Raw genomic sequence first — 26,534 nt, forward strand, 5'->3', positions numbered from 1 at the left:
AAGTGTCGCGGCCTATATTTAAAACCAGCAGAGTGAGGTTAAATGAGACTTTTTCCACTCACTTCTTCTCCTCCTACCTGATCTTTCTCTCTCTCTCTCTTTCTTTCTCTATCTGTTCCTCCTCCTGTGCACCCGTCTGTCTCTCTCTCACTCTCTCTCTCTCTCTCTCTCTGCCTGGTCTTTCTGTATCACATGTTGTGTGAGACTTTTAGATCTGCATTTTGACTGTACACCCTGCCGTCACACTACTGCTACAAAGACAGAGAGCGCGAGAGAGAGAGAGAGGGAGAAAGAAAGAAAGACAGAAAGAAAGAAAGGTAGAGGGAGAGAAATGAGAGTAATAAATTAATAGTGAGAGAGAAAAAGGAAGGGAAATAGAGGGAAAGATAATGAGAAAGAAAGGCAACCTTTAAGGATGGAGTGCTCAGGTGTGATTCTCTGCCAAGTTCTCCTCTACCACACGCGCTCTCTCTCTCTCTCTCTCTCTCTCTCTCTCTCTCTCTCTCTCTCTCTCTCTCTCTGCAGGTCATCTTCAAAGCTGTTGATGCACTTCTAAAAATACCAGTGCAAGGTCTTGTCGACAACAATTGGCTTTTTCTGTCATAACTCTGCTCTTTCATAGCAACCCTTGGGTTTACACAGCCCTGTTCAGAGCAGCCATTTTTCAGCGCATATTCCTTTAAATGATAATGAGCCACTCACTGTTTACCCTGACCCCGAGTGCACAGCAGTGAGGAGCGAGGAGCAGACGCTCTGGATTTTAGCCCTTTTCACTCTATTTTTACTCAGCGCTCTCATTTCTCAATGCGCGTTATGTCCAGCTCTATGACTGGACAGATTCAGATGAGGGGGCGGGGATATTCTCTAGTGTCTGCCTTTTACCCTAGTAGCAACACGAAAATGACTCTTTTTATCTAACTTTCTAACTCAGGCAGCCCACAAAAATTGACTGGGTAGTCTTGTTTCACATTGTCTATGTTGGTGGGATCTTGCTTTGCCTTGGGCATGCACCAAACAATTGATTTCTTTGTATTATATCTCATTTAATATATATTTCAGTATTAGAGCCTTACCTTGACCATTGCACTCTATTTGGCTGATCCCTTTTATGATCTTCATTATGTCAGTTGCCTTCAGTATTGAGTAATAGAGGAAATGAAACAGTGATCTCATGAGCTTTGGTGAAAGAATGCTAATGCTAACGAGAGGATTTCTGTTGTGTAATTGTGTTACTGACATCCACTTTTAAGCCTCTTTATAGTCTGCAGCAATCTGGCTCTGGGCTTAGTGGTTACTCTGGCTTCCTATTTTGCAGATTTCTTTACTGCTGATCCCGAGTCAGCTGGAGACTGTGAGAGTGTGTTTGGATATGTTAGCTTGCTCGCTAAAGCTGACCCAGTCACAGTAGGTTAGCACTAGGCGTGTAAAGTCATGCAATAAAAACTCATAAAACGAGTGTGTGAAATTGTCCACAGATGTGAATGTGTGACTGGGTGAGTGTGTGAAATTACCCAGAGGTGTGAGTGTATGAGTGACTGGATAAGTGTGTGAGTGACTGCATGAGAGTGTAAAATTGTCCACAAGTGTGAGTGCATGAGTGATGCCCCGTGTTAAACTGGTGCTCTGTTCCTTCCTTGCGTCCAATGAATCAGTGTAGGCTTGGGACCCAAAACAACCCTGAACAGGATGAAGTTTTTACAGAATATGAATAAATGAATGAACGCTTAAGTTTCCAAGCAAACTAAATGTATTTTTTAGCTTCTTGGAAATCATTAGGCCTTCTCTGAAGACTTACAAGTCCCAGAGGGCCCACCTCTCGTAAAAATCAATAAACAGAACAATATGAGCAAACAATAAATTGAAAATATGAATAAAAACAGAGACAAAATACATTTGTAAAGCAGATAACAGAGTAAAATCAATTGTCCGTCATGTCCAGCACTTAAGAGCCTCCAGCAAGAGATCAGCAAGATAAAATTGGCGCCTGTCTTGATAAACAAACACCAGCCATTTGGGTTCAGATGTCAAACTGTTGCAGGCCATTTTAACCCTTTAAAGCCTGACACATGAAAAAATTGTACAATAAAACAGATTTTTTTAAAATAAAAATCTAATTGTTGTTCATTTATCAATGTATAAACGGCTGTGTTTCCACATTTAGAGGAACTACAGTTGTTTCTGTTACTGTCTGAACATTGGATTGTGGTCTGAGGTCATTCAACAGACCTCCCACAGTCAACATTATCATCATTATCTTCCTCTGGATCTGATTCACAAAGTCAATGTCGTCAACTGAGCCAACACATTTTTACACAAAGGCTTTTAGAAAACTAAATACATTTTTGTTTCATAAAAATACTTTGTAAATTTGTCTAAATGTGTTTTGCGGCTGTAAAGAACAGTTTGAATTTTCTGAATATTTATTAAAATTAATGAGCATGTGACAGGTTGAATACACTACAGCTATCAAATCATACCTGGAATTGCTTCAGTTTTGCTAAAAACTAGTCTTAAGATTTTCTCCGGTGTTTTCAAGATGATAACAATTTTGGTTAATGCCTGGAAATGCTTCCTCTTCATTCACATTTCAGTAGAGAACTCAACACACTTGCCCAAAAGGATAAAGGTTTCAGTATTTCTTGAATTGAAGACCACAAAATCAAATTAGCAGAAGCTGGTGTTTGACATAGGGTTAAGCTTGAGTTACCAAACCTAAACCTGTCAGCAAAACTCTATAGTGCTGCAGTAGAGGCTGATCTACTATAATTAGCTGAATCATGGTTTATTCAACAGTCTAACTTGTCTACAGTGTGGGCTGCATTTATGTCCGCTTTTTCTTCACTGCTTTGGTTGTTAATGGTGCCACATCCACCTCTTTGTAGCCCACCTGTTGCTCTGCATACTTTGTTAGACCCCTTACCCCTTGTTTCCAGTGGCCAGGACCTCCACAGGGCAGGTATGATGTGGGGGGTGGATCATTCTTAGCGCTGCAGTGATGCTGACGTGGTGGTTGGTGCTGGTGCGAGTGGATCAGACACAGCAGTGCTGCTGGAGTTTTTAAACCCTGTGTCCACTCACTGTCCACTTTGTGAGACACTCCTCCCTCTTTGGACCACCTTGTAGATGTAAAGTCAGAGAGAGTAGCTCATCTATCGCTGCACAGTGTGTGTTGGTTACCCTCTAGTCCTTTATCAGTATATGCAGTATATGTCAGCTGGATGCTGTTTGCTGCATATAATTGGGTGTGTAGACTATTCTCAGTCCAGTAGTAACACTGAGGTGTTTACAAAGTGTCTGATTCACTAGTACCAGTGGAGGACACATTAACACACCTCTGTGGGCTGTGGAGCAGTGGGGATCAACGATTTAACCTGATCCAAGGGGTGTGAGTGAATTTGAACATTTGCACATTGTGAATTCTATTGCCTAACAACATTAGCCATGTTGCTCCAGTGCAAAACTCTCGCATTGCCCAACACTCTAGGGAGAGTCTCTATGAAGAATCTGGTACCATTCAACACTTAGCGTGGTCAAGAACTGCCTAATACATTCATTCATTGTCTGTAACCGCTTATCCAATTCAAGGTCACTGGGCGCAAGGCAGGAACACACCCTGGAGGGGGCGCCAGTCCTTCACAGGGCGACACACACTCACATATTTACTCACACACTCACACCTACAGACACTTTTGAGTCACCAATCCGCCTACCAACATGTGTCTTTGGACCATGGGAGGAAACCAGAGCACCCGGAGGAAACCCACACGGACACAGGGAGAACACACAAACGCCTCATTGACAGTCATCTAGAGTGGGACTTGAACCCACAACCTCCAGGTCCCTGAACCTGTGTGACTGTGACACTACCTGCCTAATACAGCAGGAAAAAAATTTGACTGACACTCAAAAGGACCAATCACTAGTCTGCTATTTTGGCATGATGTTTGGAGGCACTCTTTCACGTTGGACCAGTATCAGAGCCAGTACAAAATGATACACCGAAGTGCATATACGCAGACACAGCAGATCAGATGATGCTGACAAGAATCCTGACAATGAGGCCAGATAAATGCACTGAAAGTGTCAAACTCTCTGTCTACTTGTGGGCAGAGCATCTGTGGCTGAGACTTTTGCACAATAGACTGACCATGCTAAAGGTCGCCTCGCGTTGACCTGCCATTTTTAATCGTGTGGGACAATATAAATACAATTTTATTCGTATACATGGCTATAATTACCATTTCCTCAGTTTTGGATCTTCAGCACTGCTTTACAGAACCCCGCCCAAAGTGTGGCCAAAGTAGCAGCTCGATAGGTTGAGGGAATGTTCACCAAATTGTAAGTTGATGTTAAGTTTTTCTCATGAAATGTATTTGCCCCAGGAGTCTACAGCACAAATTACTTATTACTCATGGGCTTCTGTTTGCTAAACTTCGCTAAATAAAGGCTAGTGTAACCACAGCTGAAAGCAAACATCAGGCACCAGCCTTGTCCTGACAGATCCCGGTGTGTTTCAGATTTCCACTCCTGCTCTGACGTTTAAGTCTGTGGCTGGACTCCTGCAGTGAATCCTGCTCTGGTTTACTGGCAGATGTCTTTATCCTTGTGCCTGATTTTGAAGCTGCTTCTGTTCAGATTCTGTCTCCCTGTCGTCAGCCTGTTTCACTTCACTCTGTGTTGCAGGAAATGTCATCAGCCGTCAATGAGACATGACATGAGCCTTCAGAGGCTCCACTCTGACAGCTGAGGGACAGGGCCACCTCTGGGTCACAGTATTTCTGATGAAGGCTGCGTCTTGTATATCGTCACTGTCCAGAGAAAAACTTGTTTCTCCACTTTTATCCCCTGATTTTTATTTTTCTGCGTCATTTGAACTTAACAGCGTGTGAACATTTGGCGATAAATAAACCAGTAGAAATGACCCAAGATTTAAATCTCTTTATATTAAAGAAAAAAAGAATGGTTTTCTCCAATGATTCTTCTATATGTAATAAAACATCTGTTACACTGACACCTAGTGGCCTGGATGTGTCACAGGGTATTTACGTGGTACATTTATGGGCTACAAAGCACTTTGATTTCTAATCTCATGTAAATTGCATTTATAGAAGAGATAATGATAATTAAGAATCACTTGTTCATCAAATATTGTTTGCTATTTTTGTTGGTAAAATCCACTTATTCTTCAGTGTGTAAGACTGAGGTGGATCTGCTAGCAGAGCTAAAATATAGTATACACAGTGTATCTATATGTTTATAACACTGCTAACAATCACCAATCTACAGGTACACAAACATAACGTAAAATAAATTTTACACACTGCATCTTCACCTTTCATTAAAACCTAAGACACTTCTTCTGCGAAGTGACCATTGATCTGAAATTTGACTCTGCTTTTATTGTTGGGTTTTAGAAAGTGGCACACAACAAAAAGCAAAACAATCCAAAAAAAAATCAAACATCGTTCCAACCCATTAGCATTGTGGCTAACGTTGAGAGAGAGAGAGAAGAGAGGAGCTGTTTTTGGAGCAAGTGAGTTGTATTTGTTAGTGATGTGTGTGTGTGTGTGTGTGTGTGTGTGTGTGATTGATGTGTTCTGGAGGACAGAGGGGTATTAGATGACTCAGGTTTTGGTCAGAAATTTTCCCCAAAATAAATATTCTCTCAGTTTCTGTCTTCCTCTCTCTTTCTCTCTCTCTCTCGCTGTCTCTCTGTCTTTGTCTGTCTCTGTCTTCCTCTCTCTCAGTCTCTCTCTCTCTCTCACTGTCTCTCTGTCTTTGTCTTCCTCTCTCTCTCTCTCTCTCTCTCTCTCTCTCTCTCAACGTTAGCCACAATGCTAATGGGTTGGAACGATGTTTGATTTTTTTTTGGATTGTTTTGCTTTTTGTTGTGTGCCACTTTCTAAAACCTCTCTCTCTCTCTCTCTCTCTCTCTCTCTCTCTCTCTCTCTCTCTCTCTCTCTCTCTCTCTCTCTCTCTCACTGTCTCTCTGTGTTTGTCTTCCTCTCTCTCTCTCTCTCTCTCTCTCTCTCTGTCTCTCTGTCTCTCTCTCTCTCTCTCGCTGTCTCTCTGTCTTTGTCTTCCCCTCTCTCTCTCTCTCTCTCTCTCTCTCTCTCTCTCTCTCTCTCTCTCTCTCTCTCTCTCTCTCTCTCTCTCTGTGTGTGAACTGTGATAGCAGGGAGCCTTTCTTTCTCACCTTCTCACATTTGTCTTCCTCACACTCACCAGCCTGGTGTCTCCCATTTGTTCTTCTTTATTTTCCTCAGACTTCACAACCCTTTTCTCTCTGTGAATGTCACTTGATTTCCCGCTCACTTCCTTTTTATTAGTCCCTTCATTCCTGCACTCCTCCACTGGAAGTGGGAGAATTATGGATATAGATGTATGGTATCTATGGAGATGGGTTTGGGATGACTATGGAGAAAAATGTTAACTATGGAGATGGGTGTAGGGTAACTATGGAGATGGGTGTAGGGTAACAATGGAGATGGGTGTAGGGTAACTCTGGAGATATGTGTAGGGTAACTATGTAGATGGGTGTAGGGTAATTATGGAGATGTGTGTAGGGTAAATATGGAGATGGGTGTAGGGTAACTATGGAGATGGGTGTAGGGTAACAATGGAGATGGGTGTAGGGTAACTATGTAGATGGGTGTAGGGTAATTATGGAGATGTGTGTAGGGTAAATATGGAGATGGGTGTAGGGTAACTATGGAGATAGATGTAGGGTAACTATGGAGATGGGTGTAGGGTAACTATGGAGATGGTGTAGGGTAATACTGGAGATGGGTGTAGGGTAACTATGGAGATGGGTGTAGGGTAACACTGGAGATGGGTGTAGGGTAACTCTGGAGAAGGGTGTAGGGTAAATATGGAGATGGGTGTAGGGTAACTATGGAGAAGGGTGTAGGGTAAATATGAAGATGGGTGTAGGGTAACTATGGAGATGGGTGTAGGGTAACTGTGAAGAAGAGTACAGTGTATTAATAATGCAGACTGTATTCTTCAGTATTAAAAGTGAAGGAACCCTGTCTTTCCTCACATTCTCACTCTGACTGTGTTCTATTGGCCATAACACCATTCCTCTGTGCCGTTTCTATCTACTGAAGGAGACATGGTGCACTGGTGTAGACGTCTGCTGAGTCTGTCATTTTAAAATGATACACACTTATCATTCTTTTATTCTGTGAGAAATTATTAATGAGGTGATATTCCAGGCCTAGATTAAGCTTCACGACTAATACATGCCTACACTGTGCCCTAAAGCTCTGTTCATTCATTCAGCTGCCCTTTACACATCCAGAATTGAATTCAAATTTTTCCTTCAGTTTTCCTGTTTCTGATTGGATGTTTCTTGCCTTTGGCTTCAGCCAACATGATATGTCCAAACATGGTCTCTGATTTATTTGGACTTATTTGGATGTAAATAGAATCATGGTCATATTATAGGTTTGTTATGAATGATATGTATTTATATATGTGTATATATATATATATATGTATGTGTATATAAGGTACACATCCACTACCAAGAACACAGCTCTGCACATTTAACTGTTTATTTATCTAAATTTATCAAACTGGGAACAAATACGTGGAGTGTAGCCTTTGAAAAAGTTATAGCCCAGGTTTTTTGTTTAGTGACATTCAGTAAAAAAAATGAGAAAACTCAGGCTGTGACTAAGGGATTGAGCACGGGCATTCAGAACTGTGATTGTAAATTCATGAACTTGAAGCTTGGTAAATTTTCATAAATAATGTTTTTCTCATACTTCATGTGTGCTCAGTGGTTAACCAAGCTCCAAAAACCCTGACTTTGTGCTGAAGTTGTGGCATCATGATGTTCTCTCCATTTTGGGTTGGAGGTGGAGGTGTAGCCTGGTATTATTGGTTGGTATTATCTCCTCTCTGATACAGCTTGATGTAATTACTTCCAAAACAAAGGACTGTATTGAAACCCCTTTGCTTCTTCAACTACTTCTTCTTCTTCTTCTTCTTCTTCTTCCAGAAACAATAACCTAAAAACCACTTAATGTAGAAACTTCATTCAAACCTTGTTGCGTAGGTCACTCACAGTGTTAAAGGTGACCTTCACAATGGTAATCAAAACATTTTTTATAAAATTTAGATGTTTCCTCACCATTTTCCCCACCATTTCCTCACTACACATCATGCCAAAATAGCAGCTTTGTGATTGGTCCTATTGCGTGTCCAATTGATTTTCCTGCTGTAGCAGCGGTTCTTGGACATGTTAAGTGGCGATAGATACCAGACGCTCCCTAGAGACTACCTTAACCCCAACCTTAAAACATGTCTTCGCCTTAAAATGACCTGATTAATTGTAGGGGACATGATTGTTTGTCCACACAAATAGATGACAAGTCCCCACAATGTGAGGGTAAATACATTTTGTTGCTCACAACATGATATATACTTTCATTCATTATCTGTAACCGCTTATCCAATGTAGGGTCGCGGGGGATCCAAAACCTACCTGGAATCATCGGGCGCAAGGCGGGAACACACCCTGGAGGGGACGCCAGTCCTTCACAGGGCAACACAGACACACACACATTCACTCACACCTACGGACACTTGTTACACACAAACACACACACACACACACACACACAGATATACTCCCCCGCACACAGCTGTTTGTTGTGTGTGCCTCAGGGGTTCATCAGTCTGACCTCATGTTTGACTTCTATATAACATTTTGGTTACCACACAATCTGTTTATTTTTTGACCTCTAACAGTAAACTCACACATGCATAAAACACGCACACACACACACACACACACACACACACACACACACACACACACACACACACACAACTCATGAAAAATGCAACATAGGACAACAGTAAAACAGGAAGCCAGTGAAAGGGAGGAGAGGTAGAAAGATAAAAGAAGAAATCACATGTCAGAGGGAAAACTCCAGATCTAAAATATCGAACTAAATAAGCTTAAACCTAATAAAGATGAGGATAACATTTCATTTATGGTACTTCTACACTTCTGCCCTCTCATTGACAAGACTTGGCTTGTGTTTGACAGAAGAACGTTCTTGAGTATATTGTTAGAGGAAGAAGGTGAAGAAGCAGTCAATGACGGGACTTTCGGGTTGTTCTAATCGGCAAGTAGCGAACCTACGCGTCCTCGTTGTTTGGAGCTCTGGTAGTGAAAGCTGACGTCAAGCAAGAACACGAGGATGTACGAGCGCACAGGAACACAAACTGAGAAACAGCCCTGGTTCCATAGTTGGGCAACACATTTCCACTGTGACACAAAAAGCTTTTCCATAGGTGCGGTCAAACTTGGTCGTGTTTTGTTGACATTGTGGGGACCAACTGTGTGTAAGTGTGTAAAGAGGTTTTGATCCACATGATGTGATATATTCCTAAAATCCATGATGTGTATACACACACACAAACATATGTTTGTTCCCATGCATTGTGGGGACATTACATTGTCTTTACATTGTCATTACATATCAATTTTTAAATATTTTTCTTCAATAGTCTTTTTCAGATATAGCTTCTGAAACAGAGCAGACACACACACACACACACACACAGAGAGAGAGAGAGAGAGAGAGAGAGAATGGTGAAATATTTAGAGCGAATGCATTAGGATTGGCTAGTGAGGCCGACAGAAGGCAGTGAGTGCATGAATAACATTATCCACTAATGCTCCTCTAAACCCCCTGCAGAGGGGGGGGTGTGGTGGGATGCTAACTACAGATAATATCACATCCTTTTACCATTTCTCATCTCCCCAGTGCTTCAGTATGACTTATTAACCTGCCAACGTCTCCTTAAAGCCCCTCCCCCTCCCTTCACTTTCTCTCAGTATGAGATAATCACATAGTGACACTCACTCTGGTTTGGAAGAGCCCAATTATGTTGTCTATATTTTTCTAAGAATGTGTTTTAATCCAGTGAAACACCATTTAATGTTTCTCAAAAGTTACATCATCTTTAACAAGGCTTAATCTTCCTTAAAGGAGCTGTAATCCTTTTTTTCAGCACCACAAACCTTTGAAATGACTGTTTTTTATTTGAAATTATTATTTTTTATTATTATTCTTTTCTATAAAGTGCAGCAGACATGAGGAGTTAATTGCTTTGTAGTTGTTGAATTAACCAATTTATGCTTTGTGGAGCGTGTCCCCCGCATGGGGCAGGCATGTTTAAAAGCGGGTTAGTACAAAATCTCTTATCCATCCAGGGCACTATTATAAAAACTATTTAAAAAAAAAACACTGGAGAGTAAAACAACTCTCTCCTTGTGCTTCTCTGGCTCCGTCTCTCCACCTCTCTCTCTCTTTCTGAAAAAAAATGTAGATGACCAGTTTACTCAGTCACAACGGACTAAAGTACATCTCAAAGATTGTTTTCAGAGATGTGTTTTCCTGGTCCTTTAGAACAGAATATATCAAGAAAAAAGCACACCACATAGATTCAGTGTGGACTCATGACTTTTACTGTGGTGCTCTGATTTCTTATAGAGTTTTAGTCTATAGCTTTAGAGTGAGGGAGTTGAGATAAATCCACGTGCAGAGAAATACTTAGAGTTGTTATGTGGAGTGAGTTTCAGCTGGGTGATTTAGTTAAGAAGTTGTCATGACAACCACGTCACTTTATTGTTGAACCTGACCTCTGATGGTCAGGTAGGGAATTGCGATCAATGAGACTTCTGTGGGGTGACAGTAATATTCATTCATTCATTGTCTGTAACCCTTATCCAGTTCAGGGTCGTGGTGGGTCTGGAGCCTACCCAGAATCACTGGGCACAAGGCGGGAACACACCCTGTAGGGGGCGCTAGTCCAGTACAGGGTGACACACACTCACACATTCACTCACACCTACGAACTTTTTCGAACTCTTTTGAGTCGCCATTCCACCTACCAACGTGTGTTTTTAAACCATGGGAGGAAACCCTCACTGACAAGGGGAAAACACACCAAACTCTTCACAGACAGTCAACGGATTGGTGCTTGAACCCACGACCGCCAGGACCCAGAAGCTGTGTGACAGTGGCACTACCTGTTGCGCTGACAGTAATATGCCCTATAAAAACAAGCTGCGCCGCATTGAATATCATAACACACTTTAATTTTGACAGTAAAATGGCCACTTCTTTTCTCTTTATGTGACATATTTTTAACCTGACTACAACAAAAACACACCCATGAGAAACAAAGTGGCACACCTGGGCAAACCCACAGTCATGTATTGTTTATTATCTTCTCTAAAAGATTCCAAATAAAACATTGATTTTTCATACTTAGCATGTGTTTTTCATGTGTGACTGCGCTTCCAGTCCACTCAATGCTACGACAGATCCAGACGCCTTTGCTGAACTCATTGCAGCTGGACTTGAGGCTGGCTGTATGTGGAAGTGTTCGGTCTGATCATTCAGAATGGGTGTGGAAAATCACACAAAGCAAAAAAGCACATCAACTCTGTGAATCTCATTTCCATGGTTTGCTGTCGTGCTTGAGTGTGTGTGTGTGTGTGTGTGTGTTTCTATTTGATCTTGCTGCTGAATCTGAGCTCTGTTCACAACAGACTATAAATCAAGGTCATGCCTGACAGTTTCTCCACACACACACACACACACACACACACAACTTCTTACATCTGCATCTTCTTTCTGAATTCAGTGATGAATAAAAAGTGCACTGCATGCGATGTGAGGATGTTAACGATGTAAAATATTTGAATAAACATTACACCATAAATAGGAATAAGGACATACAGAAGAAGCCAAAGCTATATTTTTATGAAATAATGCGATGTATTTAAGGGATCATGGTGCTACACTTGAGTGAGAGTCAGAAAGACAGACAAACCACTTCTATGAATATTGCTTTAAAATAGAACTAAAATTTTGATGGCAGATCAAATATAAACACACACACACACACAAAGAAATATACACTATACACACCACATCTACAAACATATGCACTGATACGTTGTCTGATACATCATAAACAAGCAAATTATGTAAATTAACTTGCAGATAATTGCATCATCTTCCCCTCAGGCCGATTAGACTGACACTTTTCTCCAGCTGTGTCTGAGACAGCGTCAGATTGGCTGTCGAAAGACTAGGCAATGGCAAGACTTCTATTTCCTGCACTAGTGTAAATGTATGTCATTGCTGTGGCAATAGTTTAGTGTCTTACTTGATCAAGCCCTTGTTCAGGGGGGCATTCCACAAGGCAGGATTTCTCAGTTTAGGCAGAGAACCTAAGCCCAGTATCTGCCTAGTTGTATGTCAGGTTCTCAACACTGGGCTCAAATCTAACTGGGAAACTCTGCTTTGTGGAATACCCCCCAGGCCTTTTGACCTTAGAACCACCACCCACCCACACATACACACACACACACACACACACACACAGAATATCCTGTATTTTGAGTTCTGTGAGTATTTCAGTTCAGTGCTCTTTTCTCTGTGTGTTATTGATTATAGTTATGTTTTTGCCAGTAACAGGAAGCCCTATATAATAACCCTCCCCCACCCATACACTTATTTCTGCTATTTGTTTGTATTGCAGCTGTCGCACCAGTAACAGGAAGAGTCTGATACTGACCAGTACATCCCCCACCCTGCCCAGACCCCACTCACCTCTCCCTGGACACATAGGTAAACCCAGAACCAGTAAAAGTGCTTCTTTACTAATGTGCATCATTACATTATTAAAAGGGATTTTGGCTGGTTGTAAAATCAGATTGACACAACACAATAAGTGTTCATCAAAAGTCTCTGTGTGAACACTCACATCACCAGAATTATGAATTAATGTTGCTTGGCAGCTGTAGCATATTGTTAATGAATTATTTTGCTTGGTGTAAGAACTGTTTATATTTATTGAACACTGCTGCATGTTTCATGTTGTGTTGAACGATCCCACTCCCTACAAGGCCAATTATAGTTTAGTTAATTACAGTTATACGTTCCTAGAGTTCAGTTAGACACAGCCAAAAAATATAATGCTATTAGACATTATATACACAACTATAATTTTATATTGTTCAAACATCATACATGTTTTTTATTGTACGTTTTTGTCTCTAAACAGGCAGTAGTCCGCTGGACAGTCCTCGTACATTTTCTCCCAGTGGACCCGCCCACTTCTCATTTGCTTCTTCCAGAAGGTGGGAAAGCTCCAGATTATTCCTCCATTTTCTTTCCCATTTGATGAATTCTAGTGAAGATGAATTTGGCCTCAAGTTTACCATTACATTTCTATATTGATTTTACAGCTGCTTGTGTCATATACATTGTAAAACACACTCATAATAAAGCTGCCAAAACAGACAACCCTGAGCATTTTTAGGCTATATCACTGTTCATTCCCACTGAAGTGATGTAGAGTGCAGTCACTTCAGGCACACTGTAGCGCTTATTGTGGTGGAAGATATTGCAGACCAAGGTTAAACAGCTAAGAGAAGATGAAAATGAATTTAAATAGGGTATTTATATACATGATTCTTTAAGGCACAATAACTATGTCTTATTTTGTTCTAAAACTAAAACACAGCACACACATCAGACTTCTGGTCCACATTGTCTGGTTCTGGTTTGTGTGCACTAGATTGTTTACTTGGTTTCTGTAACAACAGAGTAATGGCCATGCAGTGAGTGGACCTTTGCAAAGTGGAGGAATACAGTGAGAAAAAACAAAGATCCTGTAATATCCAAATATTATTACTGGGGATTATAATACTGGGGAAGTGTTATAATACAAAAACGTAAAAAATGAGTGCAGTTAATATTGTTAATGTCTAAATTATGAAGGACCCCTTTTAAAAAGTCTTCTTAGCATAATTAAACCAATGTCACACACTTATTATGGTAATATTTATCATTAGTCATTCACTAGGCAGAGTGGTTTTGGATGTGTTTACTGACAGCCCTATGTCTGAAGAGATGAGTCATTTTATTTTCAACTGTAGAGAAAGTATTAATAGAGGGGCATTACCAATGCTACTGTGCTCAGCAACAAGCCTCTCCAATAAATTTACTTGCTTTAATTTTTGGTTGCACTGAGATTAATTTTATGTGGAGAAGCAAGCACAGAAAACACAACACTGGAACCATAAAAAAAACCCTTCCAGGATAAGGAACAATCATTCTAGAATTGAGATGGAAGTCAACAAGAATTCATTCCTCATTATTGAAATGGAGATATGCATGCTAACATCCAAAAATATAGTTTGTAATAATTTTTGCAGTGGCCTTGAAAAGAAATTCTGAACAGAAAGTGATATTTCTAATAAATACTTATGATTTTAATCATTTAAATGAATTTTAGGACATTAAATACTGAAGTCAGAATTAGCATTCACATGTTACAACCTTTGCACATTTATATAGTGTTCTTTTATAAGAGCGTGTTTTGTGTTCATGGGTTGATAGTTTATTCATAAATTCATAATTCTGAGCTGAAGCTGCCAGTTTGGATGTTGCTAGTGTCAGTCAGTAAGGTCAGCAGGCTGTAAAGCAAGTGACAGTGGACTTTTCATCCACACAATCTGCTCAAAACACTGCCAATTTGCTGTCGTTGGAGCTGTCGTGTGAATCCACATAGAGACAAATGGCACTTTGACGCTCATATCTCACCATCAGAGGGGACGGACGGCTAGTTCTTCAGATGGCTGTTTATCTGAAAGAGGAGTGTGAGGGCTAGGGAGGGAGGGAAGGAGAGGAAGTGAAAAAGACGATCGATTGGAAGGCCTGGGCTCAGGGGAGCACATTGTTTCCTGTCTGATGCTTCACTAATATTGGACATGGCTAGCATAAATCAGACCCACAGCATCGCTAGTGGGGAACTGTCTTAAGGCTTATAACATTCCACAGGCCTGAAATTGAAAATCCCACCGGAGATAGCCATTACATATTTCAAAAAATGACATAATGTAGAAATTATTTTAATGTGACAATTTAAGCTAATTTATCTAATGCTAACTTGCAGTTAGAATTGTTTTCATGGCTAGTTTGGTTTCATCAAAATTCAGTATATGACTGAGACAGTTCCAAACATTGCTAATGTTGTTGTAAATGGAAGCTAATTTTATGTAGCAATTTTGCTTAAATGCTTGTGTTATAAATGTATTAAAAATGTATTATAACGAAAATAAATGTCTTCATCTGAAAATTGCTTTTTTAAAATAGCCATCATGTTTATTCACAGACATATAAACTCTTAAGTAAACTTTTCACCATTGTAGATAGCCATTGCAAAATGGCAACGCTTTCATTTCCATTCAGTTCAGTGTTCCTTACTAATTTCAATTAGTAAACCGATGGAACATTAGGATTGGTTTGAAGTTCTGAACCATAATGTTAGGCAGATAAATTATTTAGCAATTGTAGTCTGATTTAATATGGGTAGTTTTGATGCTGGTGGAAATCCAGCCCCTCCACACATTTAATCCCCCTACACACTGTTATCTTGTCAAGGTTGCTAAGCAACCAACAAGTGTGAGAGCCACGTTGCTGCCTGGCTTTAGCTGCTAGCCTCATCAGTTCTGGCTTTTGAGCAGTGAAGGCTGAAGAATTAGCCAGGAAAAAAGTCCTAAATTCAATGGGTTATGCTTGTATCTTTATATAATTTATGCTATGAAATTCACAACATACAAGGAAGTTTGAAAAGGCCTTTGGTGACTATGATTGTTAACGCTAGCACAATGTACACCCAGAGAGCAGCCATTGTTTCAGATAAAGAAAAGGTTTTTAGTTACCATTCAAACTGGTTTATGCTGATCTGCTACACTTCATGCTAGTAGCATCCAAACTTGACATATGCAGGTTTTGCTGCCAGCTCTACCTTTATATGCCTAGCTAGGTCTAATTTACTGTATTTGCATCAGTCAAGGCATATTACTCTATTTTGATAAATCACTAGAAGAAGCAATTGTTTTAGTGTAGCCCAGGGGTAATAGAAACACTAACGGAGTGTTCCCTATTTTCAAATCAAATATTGAATGATAGAGTAATCATTCTAGCATGTGCAGCAATTCTGTTCAACCATTTAATCAGTGTGTTTTGGTCTCTATGTGCTAAATATTTGCTTTAATGTCTTTAGTGATAAAGACTTTAATTTAGAAGTCTTTGAGGTTATAGTTTAGCTAACAGTAGTGATGCAAATACTAAGTACAATGTGAACTAACTGTTTCATCCACACTCTCTGCCCAGGGCTGATGGCCGCCGCTGGTCTCTGGCCTCCCTGCCCTCATCAGGATATGGCACCAACACGCCAAGCTCCACGGTACTCATTTTAATGAATTTATTATTCATACTCAGTAAGGGAATTGATGAATACAAGGATACAAGTACATAATAACTGATTAACCTGCATGTAGTTTGCTATACGCCTACAATAGCCTGCACAATACCAGTTTTTCCTCTGAAATTACTTAATACTTAATGTTAATCAATATGTAGAGTAAGTTATTTTTAATAGTATTTAAACTAAGAGACAAAGCTGTTGCCATGGATATATTTAAATCAAGTCATTTAAGTATAATGCTACTTATTAGTTCATAGTTTTCCTTTTAAACATTCTACTAATTTAAAGTTTATTGAAGTGTATAAATGACCCAGCATCCCCCCTGAGATATCTGTATAGATAGAACAAAATGAAGACTCTCATTCGTTTGGACTTGAGGACTTGGTAGAAACTTTAGTCAACAAAATAGTCACTTTAGGCTTTCTGGAAAGCTGTAGTCTAAATGGGTTTTGATCAGGTATTGGAAATTCAGTTCTACAATGGCAGTTCTATGCCATGTTTTTACTGAAGGAATACAATTTAAATGTATGTTAAAAACATTTAAATTCTAAATCAATATAATTAAATGCTGTAAATATGCAAGTAATAAACTGCTATTAGCCTAGCATGAGAATCCCATTAATGCACTAGCAAAAATTAGCGTTACCGTATACTTATATGGCCTGAACTAAGGCCTAGTGCTAAAATTCACAGTTCGCACAGAGAAGTTTGTGCAAGTTTGTTTGTCCTTTTTATACATTTTAATATTCTTTTAAGATAACTTATAATAAGTTTGGAATCAATTTACATTTTCTTTTAAAATGCTTCAGGCATGCCCTGGTGCTTTTTTGTTATAACTTATTTCCATTTTAAAAAGAGCTTCTGCTATTTTTCTCCCCCGTTTTCACAAAGATCAAAGATTTGTGGAAGAAGACTTTTGCGGCTGGAGGAGCCGAGTTTATATTTAGTGAGAGTTCCTGCGGAGGATAAAAAGATCACTACAACTCTGCATTCAGATCATGAATATGGATCTGTCTGAAGGGTGCATTAGCATGTATTTGCATATTAAATTTTTTCTTGTGTGTTAGTAAACTCATCTTGTGAAGCCGATCTTATCTTTATACATATATATATGAAACACACACACACACACACACACACACACACACACTTTCTTTACAGGAGGACCTACTTTAACAAATGTATTCAAAGGAGCGAAAACATAATTCCTTTATCATAGTTATTCATAGCGGAGAGAGAGAGAGAGAGAGAGAGAGAGAGAGAGAGAGAGAGAGAGAGAGAGGGAGGGAGGGAGGGAGAGAGGAAGGAATAGAGGGTAATAAAGTGGATTCCATCTTTCTAAATTTCACAAATGAACACTTTTCACTGGTATTAGGGATTTGCATGAGCAATATGTATGAATATATTAGTGCAAAGCTACCTTAGATATCTCTCTCTCTCTCTCTCTCTCTCTCTCTCTCTCCATCTCTCTCTCTCCTCTAATCTCCTCTTACACGATCCATTAGCCTGGTGATTAGGTACAGCAGGACCAAGCTGGCGAGGAGAACCGCAAGAAGAAAGTGAGGAAAGTGGTGTAGGGAAGACAGAATGAGTGCCAAGGACCAGGGTGGACAGAAAAATAGAGGAAAGAGAGAAAAGAAAGTGTGACACAGATAAAACGGATGGTCCATGCAGCGCACCGGTCTCTGTGATGTTACGGAATTATTGATGTGAATTGAGCAGAGAGGTGGCACTGATGGAGACAGAGGACAGGTTTAAGTCATTAGAGCTTTTGCTTTAGCCAAAGGCTTTGCTAGCTCAGAGAGGCAGTAACTCAGTGCTGTGTGATTGGTGTAAGATTCTGTTGCTCTGGGGAATGGGTTCACTCAGTGAATTATTGAATCTGGAGCAGGTTCTGTGAGCTAAAATAAGTCAAAGCTGTTTAGCATCACAACACACAGGAGCTAGATCAGACCAAAGACTTAACCAGGCCACTGCTACATCCATTTCATAGCATATTTTCTGTTATACACAATAGGGCTTGACCACTTAGTAGTGAGCCTGATATGACAGGCCAGTATAAAAAGGCCCATGTCATGTAAATAAAAAATTTTGTTAAATAAAATTATATTTATTTGTGCAAAGTGCAAGAATTTTATTAGGAAAAAACATCGTAACAGCGTGCTTTAGACATAGGCTGCAACTTTACAGCACATGCAGGAGAAACAGCGTGATACTCCGGAACATTAGCGACTCTATTCCCACTTCATATTGTGGTTGGTGTGCAGGTATCTCTGCACCCGAAATTCCTAATTTCTAAGTTTCATATCATAGTTAATTTCTATAAATCTCACATCCATCTTAAGTGTTGCTTTTTCCCTATTATTTGGAAATGAATTTGATCCCAAAACTGTCTGTGGTATTGTGTCCAAATAAGCAAAAGTATCCTCACACACTCTGATTATACTGATTGTGTTGAGAGTTAGGGTATGATTGTTTACAGTTTGTGACCAGAATTAATTAATGCAGAAAGTCAAAGATGTCCAGATGATATACTGCTCTAGCAAAATATGCTATTTCTTATTCATTTAAAGCATATACTGTCATCAATTAGCATAACTACGTTGTCAAAAATGATCACTTTTTAAAAGGCTATTGCAATGGAATGTGAAGAAACACAGTGAAATCTTTGTTTCATATTTGATTAGTTGCAATATTTGAGCTGTATAAATGTATTGACATATCTTGGTTTTGAAATGCCTGATGAAGTACTAATGAACAATTAGCTACTCATTAAAGGTAAACTTGATACTACACTACACACTACTGGAGTAGTGTCTATGGCAGTGTGCTGTACGCAGTACACACTAGTGCAGTATGTATTATAGTTGTATGCCATTTCAATGCCTTGCTTTATCTCTCTCTGTTCTTCATGTTTCTCTCAGTCTTCAAGCTCATCTCAGGAGCGTCTACACCAGCTGCCCTTCCAGCCCACCATGGATGAGCTGCACTTCCTGTCCAAACACTTTGGCAGCACTGAGAGCATCACGGACGACGATGGACGTCGCTCCCCACACGTACGGCCGCGCTCTCGAAGCCTCAGGTAACACACACACATACACACAAACGCAATGTACTTATGTAGTTGAAAATACATCTTAAAAGTTTCTCTATTTCTCTCTATATATCTTTCTCTATTTCCAACTACTTCATTCTATACTGGTGCAGCTGTGTTGTACAGTTTTAGAAAGACCTCGCCAACCTCCAACAGTCCTGAGTGCTCTTTCTTTTATCATTCAGTTTTCATATGGCAGTCTGAGCTTTTTTTTTCTCTTTGTTCTCTCTCTCTCTCCCTCTCTCTCTCTCTCTCTCTCTCTCTCTCTAGTCCAGGCCGCTCGCCTTCCTGCTATGACAATGAAATCGTCATGATGAACCATGTGTATAAGGAGCGATTCCCAAAGGTCAGAGACACACACACACGTGCACACACACACACACACGCACACACACACTGTGCCTATTTAAAGAAAAATAATAGAAGTGCACAAACATATGGACATCATTCAGTCTTTAGGTTTATTGTGTTATTTGTTTTACTATTGTTTCAATCATAAACACTTTGTCTATATGTTGTGTGCAGGCCACAGCTCAGATGGAGGAGCGTCTAGCGGAGTTTGTTCAGTCGTATTCTCCTGAGAACGTACTGCCGCTGGCTGATGGGGCCTTGAGCTTCATCCACCATCAGATCATCGAGCTGTCCCGAGACTGCCTGACCAAATCCCATGAGGGCGTCATCACTACGGTGTACTTCTATGAGCTCCAGGAGAACCTGGAGAAAATGCTGCATGATGTAAGTGTGTGTGGACAGACTCAAATATGATATAACTGCTTGTCTTTCTCCACCTCTAACTGTCTTCCTTTCTCTCTCCCTCTCTCTCTCTCTCTCTCTCTCTCTCTCGCTCTCTCTCTATCAGGCACATGAGCGTTCGGAGAGTTCAGAGCTGACTTTTGTAACAGAGCTGGTGAAAAAGCTCTTCCTCATTATCTCTCGGCCCGCCAGACTTCTGGAGTGTTTGGTGAGTGTTCTTTCACTCCAAGCAAACACACACACACACACACACATTAAAGTTATACTTAGATGTTAATCAACATCATAACAACTAAATATGAGCTATAAATCAAAATATGAATTATTAACATTATCTTATCATTAGCTCAAATATAACAGTAGATAATGTTAAAATAAGGGACTGTTACATCCTAGAAAATGTTTGGTGCACCTCTCTAATGTTCACAGAAGCGTGTCAGATCTCAATAGCTGTTCCATGTAATATTTGTCTGAGGTGGTCTGAAAAGGCAGAGGTCTGTTTTCTATGTGATAGGACCTCACCACTCTGAACGGCTCAGTAGATCTTACCCAGTGAGCACAGACACACCAGAGACATCCTAAGACCTTCATCACTGGTCTGGCCTGACTTTAATTAGCCCATTAAAAAAAAAACCTCAAAACACTCAAAACAGTTATTGGTCAGATCTGTGTATAAATCAAGTCATTTTCTAGCGTCTAGTTACTATGAATTTTCTGTATCCATAAGCAGATGATTTCAGTGTTCCAAAGAGACTTCTTCTATAGGGCTTTGATCTTGTTTTGAAAAGATGTATTAAAAACTTTCAAAGGCGTCTGATGGACGTCCCAAAGGCGTCTGTTTCCTTGTCTTTGACCTCAGTGGATAATCATTTTGTGTCGTTCTGTCGTCTTCTGTTGAGGACGCAATGGGATTTTTTCAAACATCTTTTTGGAGAGAGTAAGATACACAAGTCCGACTTATACCTGCTCTATGGTTGGAGGTCTTAGCTGCACATCATCAGCCTTGGTTTGCCATTGATGCCTTCAGTTGCTATGGCGACCACACTGATGGGGTCTTAAAGGGTCAGATGTTATATATATATTTACAGTAATATACTGTAGATTACATACTGACTATATGAATGTTATCATATGGCATATATTGGCATATATATGCCATATGAGAGAGAGAGAGAGAGAGAGAGAGAGAGAGAGAGAGAGAGAGAGAGAGAAAGAGAGAGAGAATATTACCTGCTCGAGGGTCTGCATGAATCGTTCATTCTTTCCGTTAACCCGACCCTTCTCCTGAAGAGATGTCTGCTGGGGAATCTTTTATACGAGAAAGTGGCCTCTTCACTGAGCCGCCTCATTCTCTAGAGTGTTTATTAATCCATGTCTCTTGGGGGCAGCGGGTCTGTCACTCTCCCAGCCGTCTGCAGTCCAACACACACACACACACACACACACACACACTCACTCAGTCTTACCACACTGTGCATCCCAGCCAAGAATACTGAGAACTAGGGCTGGACTATGTACAATGCTGCCCACCACACAGCAGACTAGGGTTCAGTTCCCAGCTTGGACAGTAACACCTCGATCTTTGTGTCCATACGAGTACACAGGTGTGCATACAGGTACATGGATGTCCATGTAAGGACATCCCTCAGGTGTCCACAGATGTACGCTAGAGGTAATCAATATTTTGATCTTGTGCTTTCTGCAGGAGTTTAACCCAGAAGAGTTTTACCACCTGCTGGAGGCGGCAGAGGACCACGCCAAAGAGGGACACTTAATGAAGACGGACATCCCACGTTACATCATCAGCCAGCTTGGACTGACCAGAGACCCCCTGGAGGGTGAGAAAGGACACACACACACACACACACACAGGTGGAGCAGACAGACAGAAATGACTGAGAGGAAGACAAACAATATGTGAGTAGGGTGAAGAGACAGAGAGAGAGAGAGAGAGAGAGAGAGAGAGAGAGAGAGTGAGATTAAGGTGTAACTGAAGCAGACACATGCAAGAACTCTATGATATTATAACTTTTTAGAAAAAGTAAAGCCGTTTAATGTGAAATTCAACAGTTTTTTTCCTACGTGGTTACAACGCAAACACATCTTTCACTGTGATTTTATGTAAGATGATCATTTTTCCATAAAAACACACGATTCTCACTTTCTCACACACACACCTCTTACTTCCTCTTTCTCACTCTTTTCTCTTACTCTTCTATTCAATTTCTCATTCTCTTAATTACACTGAGATCTTACTGAATCAGTGAAGTTCTCTTGAAGTTATTGTTGTGTATAAAGCCCTGGTTCAGTGGCTGTACTCTTATATGCTGTCTATCTACAGACTAGACTTGAGAAGAGGTGTAAAACTCTTTTGAAGGTTTATTCAGTCTTATCCAGAGGCTGTGCTTGATGGAAAGGTGCAGTCTGGCTGTTTATGGCTTGTTCTCCTCCTGTGTAGAAATGGTGAATCTGGACAGCTATGACAGCGAGGGACCACACACGCCTGAGACCGATGACTCAGCTGAGGTAAGATAAAGGCTTGTTTTTCGCTACTATCCTCACTTGTCGCCTGTCTGACTGACTTGTTAGGAGCTGGTTAGAAGCCGGTTGGTGACACCCCACTGAGTGTTTCTCACTGGGAGTGTGATGACGGCGCCGACTTGAGCGAGGAGGGTCGTGTGGCCCCAGCCCGTCTCAGTCCCTGCAGGTTGGGGCTTGAAGCAGCGCTCAGAGCCTCCAGGGTCAAAGTGCTAGTCCACTCCCAGCTCAGAGGCAGGGCATGGGCAGATGAATGTGCTCAATGCCAGTGTCTGGCTAAAGAGGTATGTGCAGTAGCGGTTCTGCGTTCTCTGGAGGGATGGATACCCTTGGAAAGATTCAGCGTCAGCAGCTAATCTATCTAATGCTCTTGTGGCTGAATGCCATCAGATCCTTACAGAGGAGCAGAGGATGCTACTGCAGCAAAGTGGGGAGACACAGTGATGAGTTACTGGGAATAAATGTACACTGCCTTTTCCAAGGTACTGGCTCTGTACCAGTAAATAATGAAATAAACTGCTGTGTGTGTGTGTGTGTGTGTGTGTGTGTGTGTGTGTGTGTGTGTGTGTGTGTGTGTGTGATTGAAAGTCTGTGCTTGTGGATATCTACTCTTTTGAAAGTTTGTTATATAAGAGCTCCTCAGATCTTTCGGTCCAGACATATCTTTGCTCTCTGTTTTAATTAATTAATGGTCAACCATTTGTTCGTATTATAGCAATCAGTGAGGAGCATTACAGAGAGAGTGGTGTAATGAGCTGCTGAAGGAGAGAGAGAGAGACACACATTGTGTGTGTGTGTGTGTGTGTGTGTGTGGTGAGTGATGTTAGACTGAAGTTTATTTCTGGTGCTGGTGTGTTTTTCAGGGTAAAATGAAGGCCATGAAACCACCCTGTGAGTCAGACTTTCAGACAATCAAACTCATCAGCAATGGAGCATATGGGTGAGGGAACACACACACACACACACACACCAAAAAACCTTCATTCATGGAATGAATCTCAGCTTTATAGACGTCTGGTTCCCATCACCACCACTGTAATCTGTTTTTCTCTCTCTGTCCTGTGTCCCTCTCTGTCCTCTGTCTCTCTGTCTCAGGGCGGTGTATCTGGTGAGACACAGAGAGACGAGGCAGCGATTTGCGATGAAGAAGATCAACAAGCAGAACTTGATTCTGAGGAACCAGATCCAGCAAGCGTTCGTGGAGAGGGACATCCTGACCTTCGCAGAGAATCCCTTTGTGGTCAGCATGTTCTGTTCATTCGAGACTCGCAGACACCTCTGCATGGTCATGGAGTACGTGGAGGGTACGCCACACACACACACACACACACACACACACACACACACACACACACACACACACAGGACACAGACACGCATTCATTCATTGTCTGTAACCCTTATCCAGTTCAGGGTTACAGTGGGTTCGGAGCCTACCCAGAATCACTGGGCGCAAGGCGGGAACACACCCTGGAGGTGGCGCCAGTCCTTCACAGGGCGACACATTCACTCGCACACTCACACCTACGACTCCAGCTCATCCCGAAGATACTAAATATTGCTCCAATATTCCCTAGAAGTACCTTTTAAGTCTAGCAACTTTTTGAGGTGTTGTGTATGTCACACGCACATGAAGATGTTTTTGGAGGTGAAATAGATTGTGTGATGCCATACTGTGGGTTCAGTTTTAGCTCAGTGCAGAAATGCTGACGCCGTGGCTCTCTGAGTGGAGCCCGATGGAGAAACACTTACGCCGAAACAATTCTCATAGACTCAGTTTTTCTCTCGCTCTATACCTCTGTCCGTCTTTTTGATGGTCTCTTCCTCTCTTTCCGTTTCTCCCACACCTCTCTTTCTGAACGTCCATCTGTCCTCGCCATCTCTCTCTGTCTCTCCCTCTCTGTCAGTCTGCTCTGATGACTTCCCTCTATGTGTCTGTTTGTGCACACAGTGCTTACGTAAAAGGCAGTGAGCTGTGAGTGTCAGACAGATTATCACAGCTGATCTCACTGCTGCTGGTCATCCTTCAGACCAATGTCCAACTCCAGCTTCAGCATCAGCTCACTAGCTCTGTGCTTAAAGGGACAGTCTGGACGAAATGGAAAGAGCATCCCCCATTAAATCTGTTATAAACTTGGCTACTTGCCTCTTTCTGTGGTGCAGCAATAGTGTTCAGGGTGATAAAGACTAGGAAACCTCCCTTCTGATGATGAATCTTGAAGGTGGGAGGAGTTAATGATTTTATTTTGTATTCTGCTCATTTCTTAAAGCAGAGGCTTCCAAACATTATATGTTCATTTTTTTTCGTGTGCCTTTTTTATTGTAATACTATTTTATTGTTTCAGAATTGTCCGTTTCTTATTTTGGACCCTAGGGGGAGACTGTGCCACCCTCTTGAAGAACATCGGTGCATTACCTGTGGAAATGGCTCGTATGTACTTCGCTGAGACAGTCCTGGCCCTGGAGTATCTTCATAACTACGGCATTGTACACCGGGATCTTAAACCAGACAAGTAAGTGACAAGTTTAACAATAGAGCTCCCCCTACTGCGGAGGAGGTCTATAGCAATCCGTTAAAAGACTTTCCATGCATTGTTTTTTGACGCCTCCAACCAACCCTCCATATATAGTTCATTAGTTAAGATCCGTAGCGGATCTGGGAGGCTAATGGATGCTAATAGCCACTGTTTAGCCTTCTGAAAGTGGTCAAGATATAAAAATGTTTCATAATGTGGTTAGCATGATGCTAATCAGTGAGGTATACATTTTATTAAGTATTAGCAGCATTAGCCTTGTAGCTCCAGTGCTAAACTAAACAGCACATCTTAGCTGAAATCTGACAAACTGTATTTTTAAGATTTAACATTGTACTGCCCTGTCTTTGTTGGGTCCTCAGTCTCCTGATCACATCTATGGGCCACATTAAATTGACTGATTTTGGACTCTCCAAGATGGGTCTGATGAGCCTCACCACAAACCTGTATGAGGGCCACATTGAGAAGGATGCTCGCGAGTTCCTGGACAAACAGGTATGACACAGCTCAGGGCTGTTAGCAGGTGTTTATGTTGGTTATGGTGCTTAGACAAGTGCAGTATTATATTTAAATGCCACAAGGATCAAACACCACAGCATCATTCTCCTCCTGCCTAGACAACCCTGTTTAGCGTCTAATCATTTAAATGATTGCGAGCCACTCTTCACCCCGACCCAAGCACACAGCAGTGAGGAGTAAGGAGCGAGGGCAGAAGCTCTGTTTTTTAGCTGTTTTAGCTCAGTTCTCTTTCTTCTCCTTTCTTGTTTTCTCCATTTTTACTCAGTGCACATTGTGTCAGTTTTGCTGCATTTAACCTTGTCTTTGCAATTTTACTTAAATGTGGGTCCAGCACTCTGACTGGGGACCAGGAGGCGGGGCAATTCTAAAGTGTCTAAAGAAGCACAAAATCAGAACAACTTGTTTTATTCCATGTTTTCTGACTTGGGAAGCCCACGAAAAACAGACTTTGTGGTCTTATTTGACAGTGTGTGGGTTACTAGAAGCCCCAGACACTCAAATGTTTGTGTGCATGCTTTGAAAAAAGTTTTTTTAATAGAATGTTTCAATAAGGTATCAAGGACGTGAGCCTGTTTTCTTTGTTAGATTTTGTTCACAGTTCCTCACACACTGCATGCATTATCTTCACAGTCTGCTACATAGAGCCTTTTTACTCCTTGCCATGTTATGTGTGATTCAGGTATCACCCTGTCTTTTTATAACACAGCCAAGATTAATGCCTTCTATTATGAAAAACAGAATCTTTCTTGTCTTTTCTGAATAGGAGTTCAAGGTAAATG

The 26,534-nt window shown here is 41.0% G+C and overlaps 1 protein-coding gene across 1 annotated transcript in view; it reads left to right on the plus strand.

The window, feature by feature from the left end:
• The window catches only part of mast1a (microtubule associated serine/threonine kinase 1a), a 55,297-nt gene that overhangs the window by 2,955 nt on the left and 25,808 nt on the right, over positions 1–26,534 (plus strand). The window contains exons 2-14 of the mRNA XM_066660877.1: positions 12,580–12,668; positions 13,105–13,180; positions 16,224–16,296; positions 19,242–19,399; positions 19,682–19,757; positions 19,937–20,146; positions 20,271–20,372; positions 21,870–22,002; positions 22,623–22,690; positions 23,566–23,642; positions 23,798–24,006; positions 25,077–25,215; positions 25,599–25,731. Coding sequence (XP_066516974.1) covers positions 12,580–12,668; positions 13,105–13,180; positions 16,224–16,296; positions 19,242–19,399; positions 19,682–19,757; positions 19,937–20,146; positions 20,271–20,372; positions 21,870–22,002; positions 22,623–22,690; positions 23,566–23,642; positions 23,798–24,006; positions 25,077–25,215; positions 25,599–25,731 — 1,543 coding nt within the window. The remainder of the gene's footprint in view (positions 1–12,579; positions 12,669–13,104; positions 13,181–16,223; positions 16,297–19,241; positions 19,400–19,681; positions 19,758–19,936; positions 20,147–20,270; positions 20,373–21,869; positions 22,003–22,622; positions 22,691–23,565; positions 23,643–23,797; positions 24,007–25,076; positions 25,216–25,598; positions 25,732–26,534) is intronic.

Source organism: Hoplias malabaricus, chromosome 2, assembly GCF_029633855.1.
Source record: "Hoplias malabaricus isolate fHopMal1 chromosome 2, fHopMal1.hap1, whole genome shotgun sequence".
Classification (NCBI taxonomy): Eukaryota; Metazoa; Chordata; class Actinopteri; order Characiformes; family Erythrinidae; genus Hoplias; species Hoplias malabaricus.